The 16,734-nt window shown below is 38.3% G+C and overlaps 1 protein-coding gene across 1 annotated transcript in view; it reads left to right on the forward strand.

The window, feature by feature from the left end:
• WDR43 (WD repeat domain 43) overlaps positions 1-14,011 on the forward strand; it is a 47,590-nt gene extending 33,579 nt beyond the window's left edge. Inside the window, exons 12-18 of the mRNA XM_035728883.1 lie at positions 5,632-5,718; positions 6,507-6,538; positions 7,961-8,024; positions 10,463-10,576; positions 11,102-11,171; positions 13,434-13,483; positions 13,588-14,011. Coding sequence (XP_035584776.1) covers positions 5,632-5,718; positions 6,507-6,538; positions 7,961-8,024; positions 10,463-10,576; positions 11,102-11,171; positions 13,434-13,483; positions 13,588-13,782 — 612 coding nt within the window. The 3' untranslated portion in view covers positions 13,783-14,011. The remainder of the gene's footprint in view (positions 1-5,631; positions 5,719-6,506; positions 6,539-7,960; positions 8,025-10,462; positions 10,577-11,101; positions 11,172-13,433; positions 13,484-13,587) is intronic.
• The last annotated feature ends 2,723 nt before the right edge of the window (positions 14,012-16,734 follow it).

The following is a 16,734-nucleotide window of genomic DNA, read 5'->3' on the forward strand; positions in this document are numbered from 1 at the left end:
CTTGCAGTTAATGTTTTGGAGAAGCTAAGTTATTTGCCCTATAGAGATTCTCACATTCTGGATTTTGCCTCCCGCAAAACTCCCATTTTGTTGGGTCATTTAATCTAAAAATGGTATCATTTAACATGTTCCTTTAGCATATATCCTGTACACTGGTAGTTGGATCTAGAAGCTTGTAGAGATTCAGGTTAAAATCTTATGGCACTTCAAAGGTGACAGTGTGTCCTTTTATCAGGTGTCACAGAGTTGTTGGAAGAACAAATGAAATGATCTTTATGGAAGCACTTCTTAAATTGTAAAGGATTGTACACATAAGACTTTTTTGTTATTACGGCTCTTTAGGTGATACATTGTATTTCACTAGAAGTAATTGGAAACTAGAATCCTGGAAAATTGTGTGCTGGAAAAGACCTGTAAAAGTTATAGTGAAGGGCTTAAAATAACCTAAAAAAGAAAAAAAGTATGGAGGTTTCCCCATAGTATATTACCTGGGAGATGATGCACTCACATTCTGTACTCTCTTACAAAAAAAAAAGAGACAAGTAAAAAAAAAAATTTTTTTTCTCCTAAAAATAGTCTTCCCCATTCCCAAAAATTACCTTATGAGGATACATGAAATATAGTAGGAGGACAGTAAGAAAGAAAGAAGTAAGCAAGCATTGGCAGAGATACATCATACAACTAGAAGTGAGGATAAGAATCCCTACCATAGAAAACTTAACATTAAATTTGTGGCTTTAGGAAGGTGGAGATTTGACTCTAGAGAAAACAGCTTACGAGAGAAGAGAAGAGAAGCCTAGTCATTTATGTAATTCATGGCACCCACAGAAGACGGATATTTTTAAGATTTTTAAAAATTTATTTAAATAATTTTTGTATGTGCCATTTACAGTAGTACCTAAAAGTTAGGATAAATTTATAAAAGATGCCTCTCCCTCTATATCAAAAATCACAAAAATCGAGAGAAATTAACCAAGATCTGAGTATAAAGTGATGTAAACGACCTTTATGGGTTGAAAGATTCAATACTGCTAAAATGAGGAATTCCCCCCTTATTTATCTGTGTATTCAGCGCATTCCCAATTAAATTTCAGTAGCATCTCCAGGTAAAATTGGAGGACTTAGCGTACTCAATTTCAAGGTAAAGTTACAGTAATCAAAGTAGTTTGATATTAGTGAAAAATAAATATAGATTAAGGAATCAAAATAGTCCAGTAATAGATCACACACAGTTGTTTTTTAGTAAAGGTACTTAGTTGAGTTAATGGAGACAGTAAAATCTTTCCAGCAGTTGGTCGTGAACCAATGACATATCCATATGGAAAAAAATGCATCTCAGCTCTTACTTCACAAAAGTTGACCCAAAATAGATATGTAAAACCCAAACCTACAGACTTCTAGAAGAAAACAGGATAAAGTCTATGCAAACGTTAGCGGATGAAATCTTGGCATCACAAAAAGCATTACACACCACAGGAAAAAAGTGGTCATTTGGACTTAATGAAAGTTGAAATCTTTTGTTCTTTCTGAAATGGCAGGGTTTGTGACTTCTAAGTGATTATTACAGTGTTGGTTCCTCCTTCCAGGTTGGGAGGTGATAAGCACCATCCCAGGAATTCTCAATACATTCTTATTACTTAAAAAAAAAGAAAAAGAAATGATACTGTTAAGAGAGTGGAAAGGCAAGCTGCAGGGGGGAGAATATTGGCAATTCCTACATCAGACAAAGGATTCGTGTCCAGAAAATAGAAAAAACTCTTAAGAATGAAATTCAAAAAGCAATTGGTAAAGGTGGGAATAGATACTTCCAAAAGAATTCAAACGGCCAATAAGTGCATGTAAGGGTATTATACATCATTGATCATCACAAATGCAAATTAAAATGGCAATGAGCTAACACTACATACCCATTATGGATTGATTAAAATTTAAAAGACAGTTCCATCTGTTGGTGAGAATGTGGTGCAGTTGGAATCTCATATCTTGCTGGTGGGAATATAAAATGGTACAACGGAAAACAACTTGGCAATTTCTTAAAAGTTAAGGGTTCATCTACTTGAAGACCCAGCCATTCTACTGCTAGGTATTTACCTGGAGAGTCAAAAACATGTTCATAAAAAGACTGGTACATGAATGGTCATAGCAACTTTATTTTTTTAATAGCCGGACCCTGGAGAGAACCAATATGTCCCTCATCATATGAATGGATAAACAAATTCTTTATCTAGCAGTGGAAGGAATGTATTATTGATACATCAACAACATGGATGAATCTAAAACTTACGCTGTGAGAAAGAAGCCAGAAAGAGTACATGCTCTGTATGATTCTGTTTGCATAAACATTCTAGGAAATGCAGACCAATAATAGAGTTCAATGGTTGTCTGAGAATGGGGGTGGAGGGATAGAGTTAAGGGACCCAGGGAGACTTGAGGGTGATGGAGTGTTTATCACAGTGTTTGTTTCATGGGTAAATGTTTATGTCAACCTGATTAAATAGTGTATTAAGTGTGCACTGTTAATTCTTCATTTATAGTGTAGTAGACTTGCAAAAGAAAAACCTTCAATATCTTCTTGCTAATTACAACTGTGGTTTATAGGGTTGTTTCTTTAAATATATTTTCAGTGGAAGTTAATGCTAACTTCTGTATCCATTTAACACTTCACTTTGTTTTGGGATAACTTAACTTTTACTTGCTTATTTTAAATTTGAAAATTACCATAGAGCCTGTTGTTAGTTGGCATAAGAATTACTTGAGAGCTTGTTAAAAAACTCTTCTGCCCTACAGTTTGATTTAACTTCTAAATAGCTAGGCCATAGGTTCTCTCTGTCTCTCTCTTTTTTTTTTTTTTTTTTTTTTAAGAGAGAGGGAGGGAAGATGGGGAGGGGCAGAGGGAAGGGAGAGAGAATCTTAAGGAGGCTTCCCATCCAGTGCAGAGCCAATGCTCGCGGGGCTCGATCTCACAACCCTGTGAGACCATGACCTGAGCCAAAATCCAGAGTTGGACCCTTAACCAACTCCACTCAAGTGCCCTAGGCCGCAGATACTCTTGTTTGCCTTTGACAGTTCTGGTTTATACCTCTTACCTCCGTATAATAATTAAGTGACTTCTTTCGTTGTTACAAGTGTCCCAGTTTAGACAAGTTATATGATCACTTTACATTTAGAGCACCGGGGAATTTCAAACCCTCATTCCTACATTGTTTTTTTAACTAAGCTTTGTATAAATAATGTGCAACAGCAGGTTCAAGTTAGTATTCCTTGACCTGAAGGGCTACTACCGTACTTGGCCAGTTAGGACAGTGAAACCTGACGGTTTGGTGGACATGCTGTGAAAATGGAGGACCTCAACAAGAGCATGTCTTCTCTCAAACAGTAATTTGTAGACTAGTTCAGACAGATTATTTCCTCTAACCTGTGCATTGTTGGAACTTTGGGGTAACTGATAGTTATAATAAATGTGATTTGAGGAATGTTTAGTATCATCACACACCTTCTGAATTATTGTGGAAGTTCTAATCAACATGTTTTGCTTTGAATCTTGTATTTGAAAATATAAATTTAGGTTAATTTGGACTATTGAATAAGGACAGTCCACCCCTCACTTCTTCAGTGATTGTGTATAAAGAGTTTTCTTTTGCATGAGAAACTATGCCATTATGCCTGTGGTAGTTTTTATATAGTTCTTGATGGATTTTTTTTAGAAGGGCTTGGTGTAAAGATACTTTTATAAGCAAATAAAATTCATAGGGCATTCTGAAAGGATACTGTTAAAATAAACTGTAAACCGATTTTTTATATTTTCCCCTTTGGTACTTCTGCTCTTTATATCTTTATAGTACCAACCACCACCAAAACAGCATGCACCCATCATCAGGGAAGTTCCTCTGGGAGTTAAGCCCTTTGGAAAGAATAAATACATAGAAGTATTCAAGAGGAAAGGGGGAATCAAGATTTTGAGACCTGAAAAGCCTTGTAGTTCCCATCCTTTCCTATGGAAGAAGCCTCTGAGATTTGGAGACATTGAAAGGCCTGCCAGGATGAGGACTAATCGCTCTCTCCTTTTCTGTACCCTGCTGTGGAGACTGGGTTTCTCCAGTTGATGGACCCTCCCAGGATTTTGACTCAGGCACTCATTAGATATGATCTTTTGATTGGTTTAAAATTTTATCAAAAAGTTGACAATTTTATTTTTTTATTTTTTTTAAAGATTTTATTTATTTATTTAATTGATAGAGAAAGAGACAGCGAGAGAGGGAACACAAGCAGGGTGAGGGTCAGAGGGAGAAGCAGACTCCCTGCCGAGCAGGGAGCCCGATGCCGGGCTCGATCCCAGGACCCTGGGATCATGACCTGAGGTGAAGGCAGTCGCTTAACCAACTGAGCCACCCAGGCACCCCAAAAAGTTGACAGTTTTAAAAGGTTTGTTGCTTAGTGTGGTTTTAGTTTGTATTGCTCCTTATGTGGATATATCTCTGATTTCATAAAATGATGGTTTGACAGCTTCTCTAAAGTGGCATATGTCTATTTAAGTGAGTAGAGGTGTTCTGCTTTATATAAAAATTTGTTCATAAATTTTAGAATCTGTAGGTAAGAAACCCATTTATCAAAGTAAATGTCCTGATTCCTGAAGATTATACTTCCCTGATAGCCAAAGACATTAACATTCTCCAGTCAGTTCCTCCAACCTTCATTCACTAAAATTGTTGGTAGTTTATTGTTTTGTTTTTAAAACAGACACTTGAAAAAATGCTCACCATCACTCAGCATCAGGGAAATACAAATCAAAACCACAATGAGATACCATCTCACACCTGTCAGAATGGCTAAAATTAAGTCAGGAGACAACAGATGTTGGTGAGGATGCGGAGAAAGGGGAACCCTCTTGCACTGTTGGTGGGAATGCAAGCTGGTACAGCCACTCTGGAGAACAGTATGGAGGTTCCTCAGTTAAAAATAGAACCATCCTATGACCCAGCAATTGCACTACTAGGTATTTGTCCAGAGTATACAAACATAGTGATTTGAAGGGGCACCCCAATGTTTTTAGCAGGAATATCCACAATAGCCAAAATATAAGAGTCCAAATGTCCATTGATTGAATGGATAAAGTTGTGAGATGCACACGCACACACGTGCACACACACATGTGGTAATATTACTCAACTGTTAAAAAGAATGAAATCTTGCCATTTGCAGTGATGTGGATGGAGCTAGAGGGTATTATGCTAAGTGAAATAGATCAGAGAAAGACAAATACCGTATGATTTCACTCCTATATGGAATTTAAGAAACAAAACTTAAGGGGGAGGGAAGGATAATAAAATAAGATAAAAACAGGGAGGCAAACCATAAGAGACGCTTAACTATGGGAAACAAATTGGGGTTTCTGGAGGGGAGGTCGGAAGGGGGATGAGGTAATTGGGTGATGGGCATTAAGGAGGGCACTTGATGGAATGAGCACCGGGTGTTATATGCAACTGCTGAATCGCTGAATTCTCCCCCTGAAACTAATACAGTTTCATGTTGACTAAATTGATTTTAAATTTAAAAATCATTTTTACTGTTTTTCCTGTAGTGTCCTTAGCTTCTGCATATGCTTATCTTCATGTTTCTTTTATTTTCTCACAGAAAGTACTTCAAACTAGGAATTTAAACCTAATTAAGAGGACTGTATTAAGGATGCCCCTGCATGCTGTTATTCCATTGTTACAAGAGGTAACTGAGTACTTTTTTCGTTTTAAGGTCCTAACACTATGAGTTAAAGAGAAAATCTAGTGTTTAGAGAAATGGAACTACAGTATGTAAGCAAGCAGGGTATTTAGAGTAGATAATAGATCTACTCAAACAAAATTTACCTAGTCCACATTTTTTAATGTATTTTTTTATTGAGATATAATTCACGTACCATAAAATACATTCTTATTTAGTACGTATAATTCAGTATTTTTTTGTATATTCACAGGTTGTGCAGTTGTCATGCCAAAAAAAAAAAAAAATCATATACCAGTTAGCCATTCCCCATTCTCCCTTACCCCCAGTTTCTGGCAACCACAGATTATTTTCTGTCCCTGGGTTTGTCTCTTCTGAATTTTCATTCATATAAATTGTGGCCAGATTTTTGTCAGGTAATTACTTTTACTGTGGGAATGTGTTCCTAGATTATGTCATACTGGTTGAACATTTAGGAATTAGGAAATTTAGGAATCCTTTAGGAGTAGTGATTTCCTAAGTCTTTTTTGGTGGGAGGGGCAGAGGGAGAGGGAGAGAGAGAATCTTAAGCGGGGTTCCCCACCCAGCGCAGAGCCCCAATTTGGGGCTTGATTTGATGACCCTGAGGACCCTGAGATAATGACCTATGCTGAAATCAAGAATCGGGTGCTTAAGCAACTGAGCCCCCCAGGTGCCCCCTTAATAGTCTTTTCTGTATTTTCTTTATATCGTGGGAATTGGTGCACATGAGCTGCCTCTGAAGAGCGGTTGCTAATACTCTTTCTCTCCCTCAGCTTACAAAGAGATTGCAGGGACATCCTAATAGGTAAGATATTTAGGCAACTTAAATTGCTTTGATTTTATCAATATTTTAGAAGTGATTCTTAAAAACAGCAGTTTCTGACAGCATGAAATTACATAGTCAGCAGCTCCACACTCTTTAAGTGGTAAGACTGTGTCTGTAAGGGTCAGATACTGCTCTTCCCACTTACTGTAAGTTGAGTGACTCTTATTCCTAAGATTTTAGTACAGTTTTTTTCCTTTCTTTTAGGAAACTCCTGTGTAGTTTTTCCAGCCTCATTATCAGGTCATGTAATGAATTAGTCTTAGTAACATTTTCGTCCTCTAATCAGATGTAAAATTGCCTTTTGTAGAACTGCCCCAACCTCTGGTTGCTAAGACACTGTAAGGAAGTATTTTATAGGACTGAATTTTGTGGGTCTTTTTTGTTAATAATTTGATGATTAAGTATTCAAATAGGGAGTTGGTATCTCGAAGATCCTAAGCTGACAGTTTAATATTATCAGTGCTACAGTATATAGTTTTTTTCTTTTTTAAGATGTTAATTATTTGAGAGGATAGCGAGAGAGCATGAGCAGGGCAGGGTGGTGTCAGGGAGAGGGAGAAGCAGACCCCCTGCTGGGCAGGGAGCCCAGTGTGGGGGCGATCCCAGGACCCTGGGATTATGACCTGAGCCAAAGGCAGATGCTTAACCAACTGAGCCACCCAGGTGCCCCTGTAATTTGTCTTTTCTTAAAGAAAAAAATAAATAAAAATAAAAGATTTTATTTATGCATTTGAGAGAGAGAGCACGAGTGGCAGGGAGGGGAAGAGGGAGAAGCAGGTTCCCTGTTGATCAAGGAGCCCGATGTGGGACTTGAACCCAGGACCCTGAGATCATGACCTGAGCCAAAGGCAGCCGCTTAACCAACTGTGAGCCACCCAGGCACCCCTTTTCTTTTTAAGTTTTTTCCCCTGATAGACTTCATTTGTGTTTGGAGCTCACAAAGAAAGGTCAAAGAATTCATTGATTAGGCCCAGCTTTTACACATTTTTGGTCTATATTTGCCTTTTAATGTGGCATAGAAATCTTACGCTGTTTGTACCTGATGGTGAGTAGATGGTGGGCGTAAAAATGCGAAGTCAGTTAAGCCCAGTTTACTGCCTTGGTATCAGTTAATTACGAAGTAAAGCATGGGTTTTATTCTTGAATTGTTTTAGAGGAAGAGAGTTTTGTCCTGTTCAGTCCATGTTATTCTCCTCTCCTTCCCAAGAGATAAGTCTGTTTCACAGATCTCAGACTCATGAAGGGATGAGAAGATCATCAAAGTCAGTGGTTTATTTAGTAGTGTTGTTTTTCACAGGGCACAATTTATAGATCTTTACTTGGCCTGAGTTTTTTATAACTCCATTGTATTTAATTTTGAATTCGTGAATATTCGTTTACTTGGATTTTTCTTTTTTTCAGTGCTGTTTTAATGGTTCAGTGGCTAAAATGTGTGTTAACGGTCCATGCATCCTACCTATCCACAGTAAGTCTTCAGCTATTGTAGTTGCTGAATAGTTTGGCTTTGATGAGGATTATAAACTGATACGTTAATGAAACCGTCATCCCTCCACCTGCCCTTCAACCTGCTTTTAAAGATTTTATTTTACCCCAGGTGCATTGTAATAATGTCATCGTTGTTGCCTTTTGTAAATTGGCCTTTTCTTTGCCCTGGATTTTTAAAAGTAATATATGTTCTATAGAGAACTTTGAGAAATACAGAAAGGAGAAAAGTAACATACTGATAAATTAGCCTTTAGATTTTTTTTTTGTATATATATAACCTGTTTAGCAAAATTATTTTTACAATGTATGTATCTCTCCATTGTTCTACCTTGTCCCAGGACAATAGAAGATAGTTTGTGGTAAAAATGAAGTTAAATATTTAATAGCTGTCATTTTGTGGGACTGCTGTCAGGTCTTGGTTATCTGTTACAAATGGAAGGGAGGAAACAACAAGTTTTAATCATTACCAGAAAACACAGTTTTATAATACACATATTTATATACATTTCATAATATGAATTGGGTTCTTTGCTTATTAAGTCAGTTATATGTATGTGTGTGTATATATATTTTTCAAGATTTTATTTATTTATTTGACAGATCGCTAGCGCAAGTAGGCAGAGTGGCAGGCAGAGGGAGAGGGAGAAGCAGGCTCTCCGCTGAGGAGGGAGCCCGACGTGGGGCTAGATCCCAGGACCCTGGGATCATGGCCTGAGCTGAAGGCAGCTGCTTAACCGACTGAGCCATCTAGGCGCCCCAAATCAGTTATATTTTAAGTTTCTGGAAATAAAATTATACAATTCACTTTTTTCTTTTTCTTTAATTTTAATACCTAGCACCTTATAATAGATTTTCTTAATAGGTTATAGTGGATAGTTGAAGAAAGTTCTTAATTGCTCTTCTTTCTTAACACAGTTTCACCCAACTCCGCCTGGTCACTGTCCCTTGTTCTGTCTCAGGCTCCTTTTGCTCTCAGTAGTTTGAAATAGGGAAAACAAGTGGATAACTTGCTTTGAAGCCAGGAGTTTGTTCTTTATGTGTCTGGGGAGAATTCTGCCAGGATGTTAGAATGGGGGGAGGTTAAGAAACAGTAAGAATGGCTGTGGGGTTTCCCCGCTTGCGGAATCTTGGAATCAGTTGAGGCAGTGGTGAGTGGAGCGGTGGAGTGGTGGGTGGTGGGCACGGGAAGAGTCCCACGAGCATCTGGACTTGGGGTGAACAGGACAGCACTTATTTGAGAACCTCGTTCATTTGCTTAGAAGTGAAAAGAGCCCTAGGAGGCCTTGTAGAGAAATCCCTTCTGGAGCCAAGGGTGAGCTGCTGGAGTAGTAGTTGTGTGACGGTCACAGTCATGGCAAAACAGACCAGAGAAGCACGGTGTGGTGAGGGCTCCCCTGCCTACGGGAATTCTGTCCTCACAAAACAGTGCTTTTCCTTCCACCGTTCCTTTGCTTCCTCCTCCTCATCAGGTGTCCTTACCTTCTCTGAGCTGAGGGACTGTGCTAGGCATGAGGCTTAAGGAATGGACAAGATACCCTGATCTCCCTGTTCTGGAGCTTATTGTGGGAATAGGGACAGATGAAAAAAGAGATCGTGGCCACTGGAATGTGATCATGTTCAACTTTGTTTTACTCATTTTTGTGTCTGCTGTTTAAAGTTTAACATTTGAATGAAACTCTTAGGCTAAATTGTCAGTGAGAGGAGGGCAAGTAAAGGCTAATTAAAGGGCAAAGAGTGGGGTTCTTTTTTTTTGTTCCCCTGGAGGGACAAATTTCATGCTTTAATTCCTTAAGCACGGTTCAGAGGATTCTTTAACGGGGAGTATGTTTGAAATACCGTAAGGTCAGCTTTGTACTCTATCGCTCTGTTGTGTTGTCTCTGGAAGCTATGAAAAGCTTCCTTTAGCTTGCTTATGGTATAGATAATGTGGTATCATCAAAGAGTAAGTTTCAGAGGAAAGCCCTCTTTAGCCTGGAGATACGTGGTGGGGGTATTTTTTATTTAATGTTTCAGTTATATTGACCTCTCAATATTTTTATTTTTAAATTATTTTTTAATTTATTTTTTTTAGTAGGCTCCACACTCAGCGTGGAGCCCATCTCGGGGCTTGAACTTACCACCCGAGATCAAAGACCTGACCTGAGATCAAGAGTCAGACACTTAACCGACTGAGCCACCCAGGCATCCCCCTGTATCATTATTTTAAAAAACGCGCTATTTTTTGCCATTAGGACATGAAAGGCCAGCCTGTGAAAATTTGCGATGTTGCTAGGCTATGTCCCAAGCAGCCACCGCCACGGGAGGTGTAAGCAGATGCTTATGGTGCAGAAACTTGGGTGTTTCTGAGCGTGATTTGTCTGTTTGTTATCTATACTTTGTCATGACAGTATGAATACGATAATCTTTTTTCCCCCCTAGTTGCCTGATCTGGTACCCCAGCTGGGAACACTATACCAGTTAATGGAAAGCAGAGTAAAAACTTTTCAGAAACTGTCCCACCTTCATGGAAAGCTTATTCTTCTAATCACTCAAGTGAGTAAATCAGATTGTTTTGTGCTAAACTTTAGATGTGATAGGAGTAGAGAGGAAAAGGATCATTTACCTGAACATTGAAAGCCCCATGTTTCAGCAAGAAATTGATAAATCAGGATCCAGTCTTTAACTTTGGAAATGTTATGTATTTGACAGTAGGTAAACTTACTTGTGCCGGATTCTGCTTTTCCTCAAAGGTTCTCACTGTCCTATGTCAGTTGTTAATATAGTTAGGATGGTTGTGCTACTAGGAACAGCAAGTTACAGGGTATTTATACAGTTACAGTTTTGGCACAGAAGCAAGTTCTGATCACCTAAAAAGGTTTTCAACTTTTACAGAGTAATTCTTTATTCTTGTATTTAACAAGTTTGTTTTTTGCCCTGTATTGATCTGCATTGTATTGAGGTCATCCATCATACTGGTTGAGGGCAAGTTTACCGTTGGGGAAGGTGGAGTGTGGTGGTGGCTGCTGTACTTGAGATAACCTTTACTCTACTTCAGAATAATACTTGATTATCTTTCAGGTTACAGCGTCAGAAAAAACAAAGGCAATGACTTGTCCTGCACAAAAGGCAAAATTGGTGTATGAGGAAGGTAAGGCTTGAGGGTCCTGTACATCTAGAATTGGAACATTCATTTTTTAACATTGAGTTCTGTCACCTTATTTTGTAGAACATGACTGTGAGTAAGGTCATACTATGGCACACCATATTTTCTAATAAAATGGGCAAGCCTGTGGCAAAAACATCCGATAGAAAAGAAAAGGTGCAAATACTGTATGGTAAAACGAGAGAGGGCACTAGGCATGGAAGATAAAGTTAGGTGTAGGAGAGCACGTGAACAAGCTTCCATGCTGGCCATTAAAACCCTAGATGAGAAGAGGTGATTTCCTAGGAAACATGAATGACAAAAGTGACTTAGAAATAGAAATAGAAACCTTGACTAAGCCAGTGGCCTTGAATTGATTTAATCAAAACCTTTGCTCAAGGATGCCAGGCACATTGTTTTTATAGGTGAATTTTATCAGTCTTTCAAGGAACAAGTCATTTTTGTCATATATAACAATTCAGGCATTTTGTGAGTCAAAACCAGGTAAGGAGAGTTAAAACATTTTAGAATGTCTTTAAATATCTTGAGTAGCAAATTGATTACAGAAGTACTTAAGATAATATGTCATTACCAAGTAGAATTTATTTAAAGATTGTAAGGCGATTTAGCATCAAGAAATCTATTTAATATAGTTACATTAACAGATTAATAGGGAACAATATATATTAATAGATGGAGAAAAAGAATTGAGTAAAATTCAGTCTTCCATCTCATTATTGATAATCTGAGCAACCTACGAATTTAAAGGAATTTCCCTAATCTCTATCAGACAAAGTTGAGAAGCATTCCCATAAAGTCAGGAACTAGACAATAATGTACCTTTTATTGCTTCTGGATATCTTGCCTAGTATTGTATGAAAGAAGTGAATTCTAGAACATTGGACTTGGCTGGCAGTTGTTACCCTTCTCAACTTAGAAAATGCAGCAGAATCTACAGTTTATACCATCATTAATGAGATAGGGAGGTAAGCAAGTTTACCCAGATGAGCAGAAAGGAATCAATTGCATGGTTGTCTCAGCAATGTATTGTATGTCTACTAATGTATTTCCCAGTCAGAAAATGTATTAGGAAAAAAGATTTCATTCACCGCAGCAGTCAAAATTAGGAAGTACCTAGATATGTATCTAAAAAATGAAATAAAACCTTTATAGAGAAAATAATAAAACATAGCTGAAGGACATAAAAGCATACCTGAATTAATTACTTAGACTTTATTCTTTTCCAGTTTTACTGAGATATAATTACATATAACATATTTTTTTTAGGTGTACAACATAATGATCTGATGATCTATGTATATGTTGTGAAATGATCACCATTATATGTTTAATTAACATCTATCACCACACATAGTTGCAGTTATTTTCTTATGCTGAGAACTTTTTACTCTCCTAACAGCTTTCAGATATACAGTACGATATTGTTAAGTGTGGACACCATGCTGTACGTTATATTCCCAGGACTGACTTCTCTTATAATTGGAAGTTTGTACCTTTTGATTTTCACTCATTTCCCCCACCCTCCACACCTCTGGCAACCACCAGTCTTTCTCTGTGTCTATTGGTTTGGTGTTTTAGATTGCACATCTAAGTAAGATCATACAGTATTTACCGTTCTCTGTCAGACTTACTGCACCTGGTACAGTGCCCTCCTGGCCCATCCATGTTGTCACAAATGGGAGGGTTTCCTTTTTTTTAATAGCTAAATGGAATTCAGTGGCTGAATGTATATCACATTTTCTTTAACCATCCATCCAGGCCATCGATGGACTCTTAGGTCGTTCCCATATCTTGGTTGTTGTAAATAATGCTGCAGTGAACATGGGGGTGCAGGAATCTCTTAGATCCTGATTTCGTTTCCTTTGACATATACCCAGCAGTGGAATTGGTGGATCATCTGGTAGCTTTATTTTTAGTTTTTAATTTCTTAGGGAGCCTCCATACTGTTTTCGATAATGACTGCACCAATTTACGTTTCTACCAACAGTACCATGAGGGTTTCCTTTTCTCCGCATCCATGGCTTAGTTTTTTAAGATGGATTGTGTTAGGGTTTTGGTACTTTGTCCTACTCAGTGAGATCTTGATAGATGGACTTTTATGCAGATAGGAAGATTAATGTTACTGCTTAGATGGATGGTAGCTGAATGCAGTATTTCTAAAAGTAAATTCAGGAATCTGACTCTTGTTAGGGCTCTACCCTCTGCTTGTTGATCACCAACTTAAGGCCTGCGTTTTTCCCCTCGTAGAATCTTCTGAAGAGGAGTCAGATGACGAAATTGCAGAGAAGGACTCTGATGTGAGTACCTTGTTTCCTGGTGCCTAAATCTGCCTTTACACCCTTGCGCTCTGTGTGAACAAGGCCTTCATGAAGGCTTTCTGTGCTGCATCTCTTTCCACCAGGATAACTGGGATGAAGATGAGGAAGAGAAAGAAAGTGAAAAAGACGAGGATGTTGATGAAGAGAACGAAGAGGAGGAGGAAGATGCTGAAGAAAAGGATGAAGAGAATGGGGAGGAGGACAGGGATGTCGCCAGTGAGAAAGAATTAAATGGAGATTCCGACTTAGATCCCGAAAATGAAAGTGAAGAAGAATGAGGACGGAGAACAAACTGATGGAGCTGTCACCTCCGGTGCGCCTTCCCCAGTGCTGCCGAGTTCTCCTGGGAAGGGTTGTCTCTGGGACAGGCGCCAAGGACCGTTGCACATTTCCAGATTCCTCGTGGTGGTTCCCATGCCGTCTCGCTGTCCTGAGCACCCCAGACTTCACTGTGTATATAAGAGTGTTTCCTTCAAATGTTAATAAACTTTACACAGCAAATAGACACCTTTTCTGCAATGTACTGACATGAGTGTCCAATATATGGTATATTTTTATAATATAATATCCCAGTATGGTTGGTTATAGCAAGAATTGACATAAGTGAGGACACAGACATTTCCCATGTAGGGTTTCAAAAACTGGACTTTTGTGAAGGAGTCAGCTCTTATCTCAGGTTGGTATCTTTCATCAGATCCAGATACAAAGCGGCACTAGTGAAAACAATTTTTAATTTGGTACATTTTCATAAAATATGAAGGGATAACTAAAGATTCGGAGTGAAAACAGTTGGGATTTAAAAACTTTTAAGTATCAGTATCCCTAGCTTGTCTATTAATGGTGGTGGTCTGATTTGAGTCAGGTTGAGTATTTGGAGTGCTTCCCCCAAACAGCCACTTATTTTTTAAGCTGTCATGTGGAATATTTTTTTAAAACAAAAAATTATGGTAATTAAAAAAACTAAAGAATTAGCCATATTAAATAGGATTTTTCTCGACTGCAAGTTGCCTGTAAAGAATCATCAGTGTATAGATTTAGAAGTACTCATTATCTGCAACTTTTTAAAAAATTCAGTTATAGCTGCTTTTGAAGAGGTTTTCATTTTTATTTAAATTACTAATGGATCAAAGAACAACTGTTTATTTTTTCTCTTTGGTTTTAGATATTAATGATAACCTTGTTGGAATTTTTTTCCAAAGAAAATATTTTTATAATTCAGTAATTTAATGTTTTCCTTCCTTTTCATTACCCACTCTTGGCAGTGTTAGGGTATCTGTTTACCTTTAAAATAATAAATCTGACTCAAGATTTTTTATGTATGTATAAATAAGTATTTTGGTGTGCTACAAAAGCCTTTTCAAATTATCAGTAATTTTTTTTTTTTTTTTAAATTAAAAGAATGAGCCAGTATTTGTGTAGTGCTCTCTAGGGAACAATGCAGATGGAAGCTCAACTCTAAGGGAGGGCTGGGGAGATGGGTTTATTTTTACCACCTGTGAATATGTAAAACACAAAACCATTATCTCTGAGGGACTTTTTAACTTTAATGGCAGAACAGATTTCTGTGCTCAACTCATAGAGCTGGAGCCACACAAGCATCTTGGGAAAACAAGTTTGAGCCGCTACTGGTGTAATGTACAGTTATATTTGTCTATAAATGGAACTGTTTATGGCAATTTAATACCATTCTCTTTGTAAAGTGAATAAATATTCATCTTTACCCGGTGCTTGTCTTGTGGTATATGTAGAGGAACACAGCCACGTTTGGGCTTGTGTGCACGTTTCAAGAAAGTGATCTTAACTCCACTAGCATTAAAAGGTAAGCACGCTCTCTGGGTTCGTTGGAAAACCTAGAATTTGTAATGAAGTGAAAGAACCACGAACTTTGAATTTAGATGCAGCCCCGCTTGGCTGGGTGATGCTTCCACAGCCGGAGGCTGCAGCAGCATCGCCAGGATGGAGGTGCTCATCCACTGGGTCCTGCTTTGTGGTCTTTGAGTCTTCTTTCCCTGCACGTGACTCTCCCTGAAGGAGTCGAGGCCTATGGTGTGTAGCGATTGCTTACTCATTATTTTGGGGGTTAGACAAATCCAGGGCTTAATTAGGCTTGTCCCAAAGACATTTCTGGTTTCAGGGTATTTTTCACTATGTTGTTCCGTTCCTAATCCAGGCAACAACATTTTCTGTGGGTAAGGTCATCTTTTCTGAGATAATTTTCTTCCCAACCTTTGATTTTGGAAAGTTAACCTTCCATCATCATCAAGGATTACACATTCTATGTGGTTGTTGTTGCTCTATATTTGTGTGTGTGTGTATGATTGCTCTATTAATCCAGAATTCTCCCTTGTGTGTGTGTGTTTCATGATTTTGATGTTTGAATGATTCCACATAAGCTGTGTTAGAGAATGTTTTATAATCTGGATTTGTCTGTTTCCTTATGGTTAGATTCTGGCTTAAATGTTTTTTGGCAAGAATACTAAATAGGTACTGATATTTGAGATTAATTTGTAAAAGTAGTTCTTTGGGTATAGATGAATGTAGAGTATAAGTATGTTTTGACATAAGTAGATGTCCAGCTTTTAGGTTTGGGACTTTTGAAGTTTTAGTACAGAGGGGTGTTTGAGGGTCAGAAACAGGATCTTGGTAGTGAGAACACTGGGTATATCGATGCTATATAAGGCTCTTTCCTGTGGAAGTTAACTCAGCATTGTACGTACGTTCATCTAACAAATATTTATTGATTGCCAACTCTGTGCCAGGGATTGTGTGGGTGGTTGGTATACATCACTGAATTCTGTCCTGAGGAGCTGACGTTCTACCAGAGCGATCTAGGCAAAAAACACTGTATCAAGAGTAAGTAAATTCTATGTAGTATGTTAGAGGGTGGTAACTTCTGGGGAGAAAAAGTGGTGTAAGGAAATGGGGAGTCTGGGTGGGGGGGTGTAGGTTGCAGAATTAAATACACGATCAGGTTAGGGTTTATTGAGAAGGCGAGACTTACCATAAACTAGGAGGGGTGGGGGAGTTAGCAAGTGGGTATCTGGGGAAAAGTGTTCTGAGCGAGGAAACTGAGCAAAGGCCCTGTGGTTAGCACATGCCTGTGATTGTGTTATAGAGAGATGTCAGTGAGACTGGAAAGGAGGGAGAAAGGGAGAGTGCATCAAGAGGTTAGCGGAGAGATAATGAACAGTCAGGTTGCATAAGGCCTTTCAGGCCACTGTAGAGACTGG

Source organism: Zalophus californianus, chromosome 8 (genome assembly GCF_009762305.2).
Source record: "Zalophus californianus isolate mZalCal1 chromosome 8, mZalCal1.pri.v2, whole genome shotgun sequence".
Lineage (NCBI taxonomy): Eukaryota > Metazoa > Chordata > Mammalia > Carnivora > Otariidae > Zalophus > Zalophus californianus.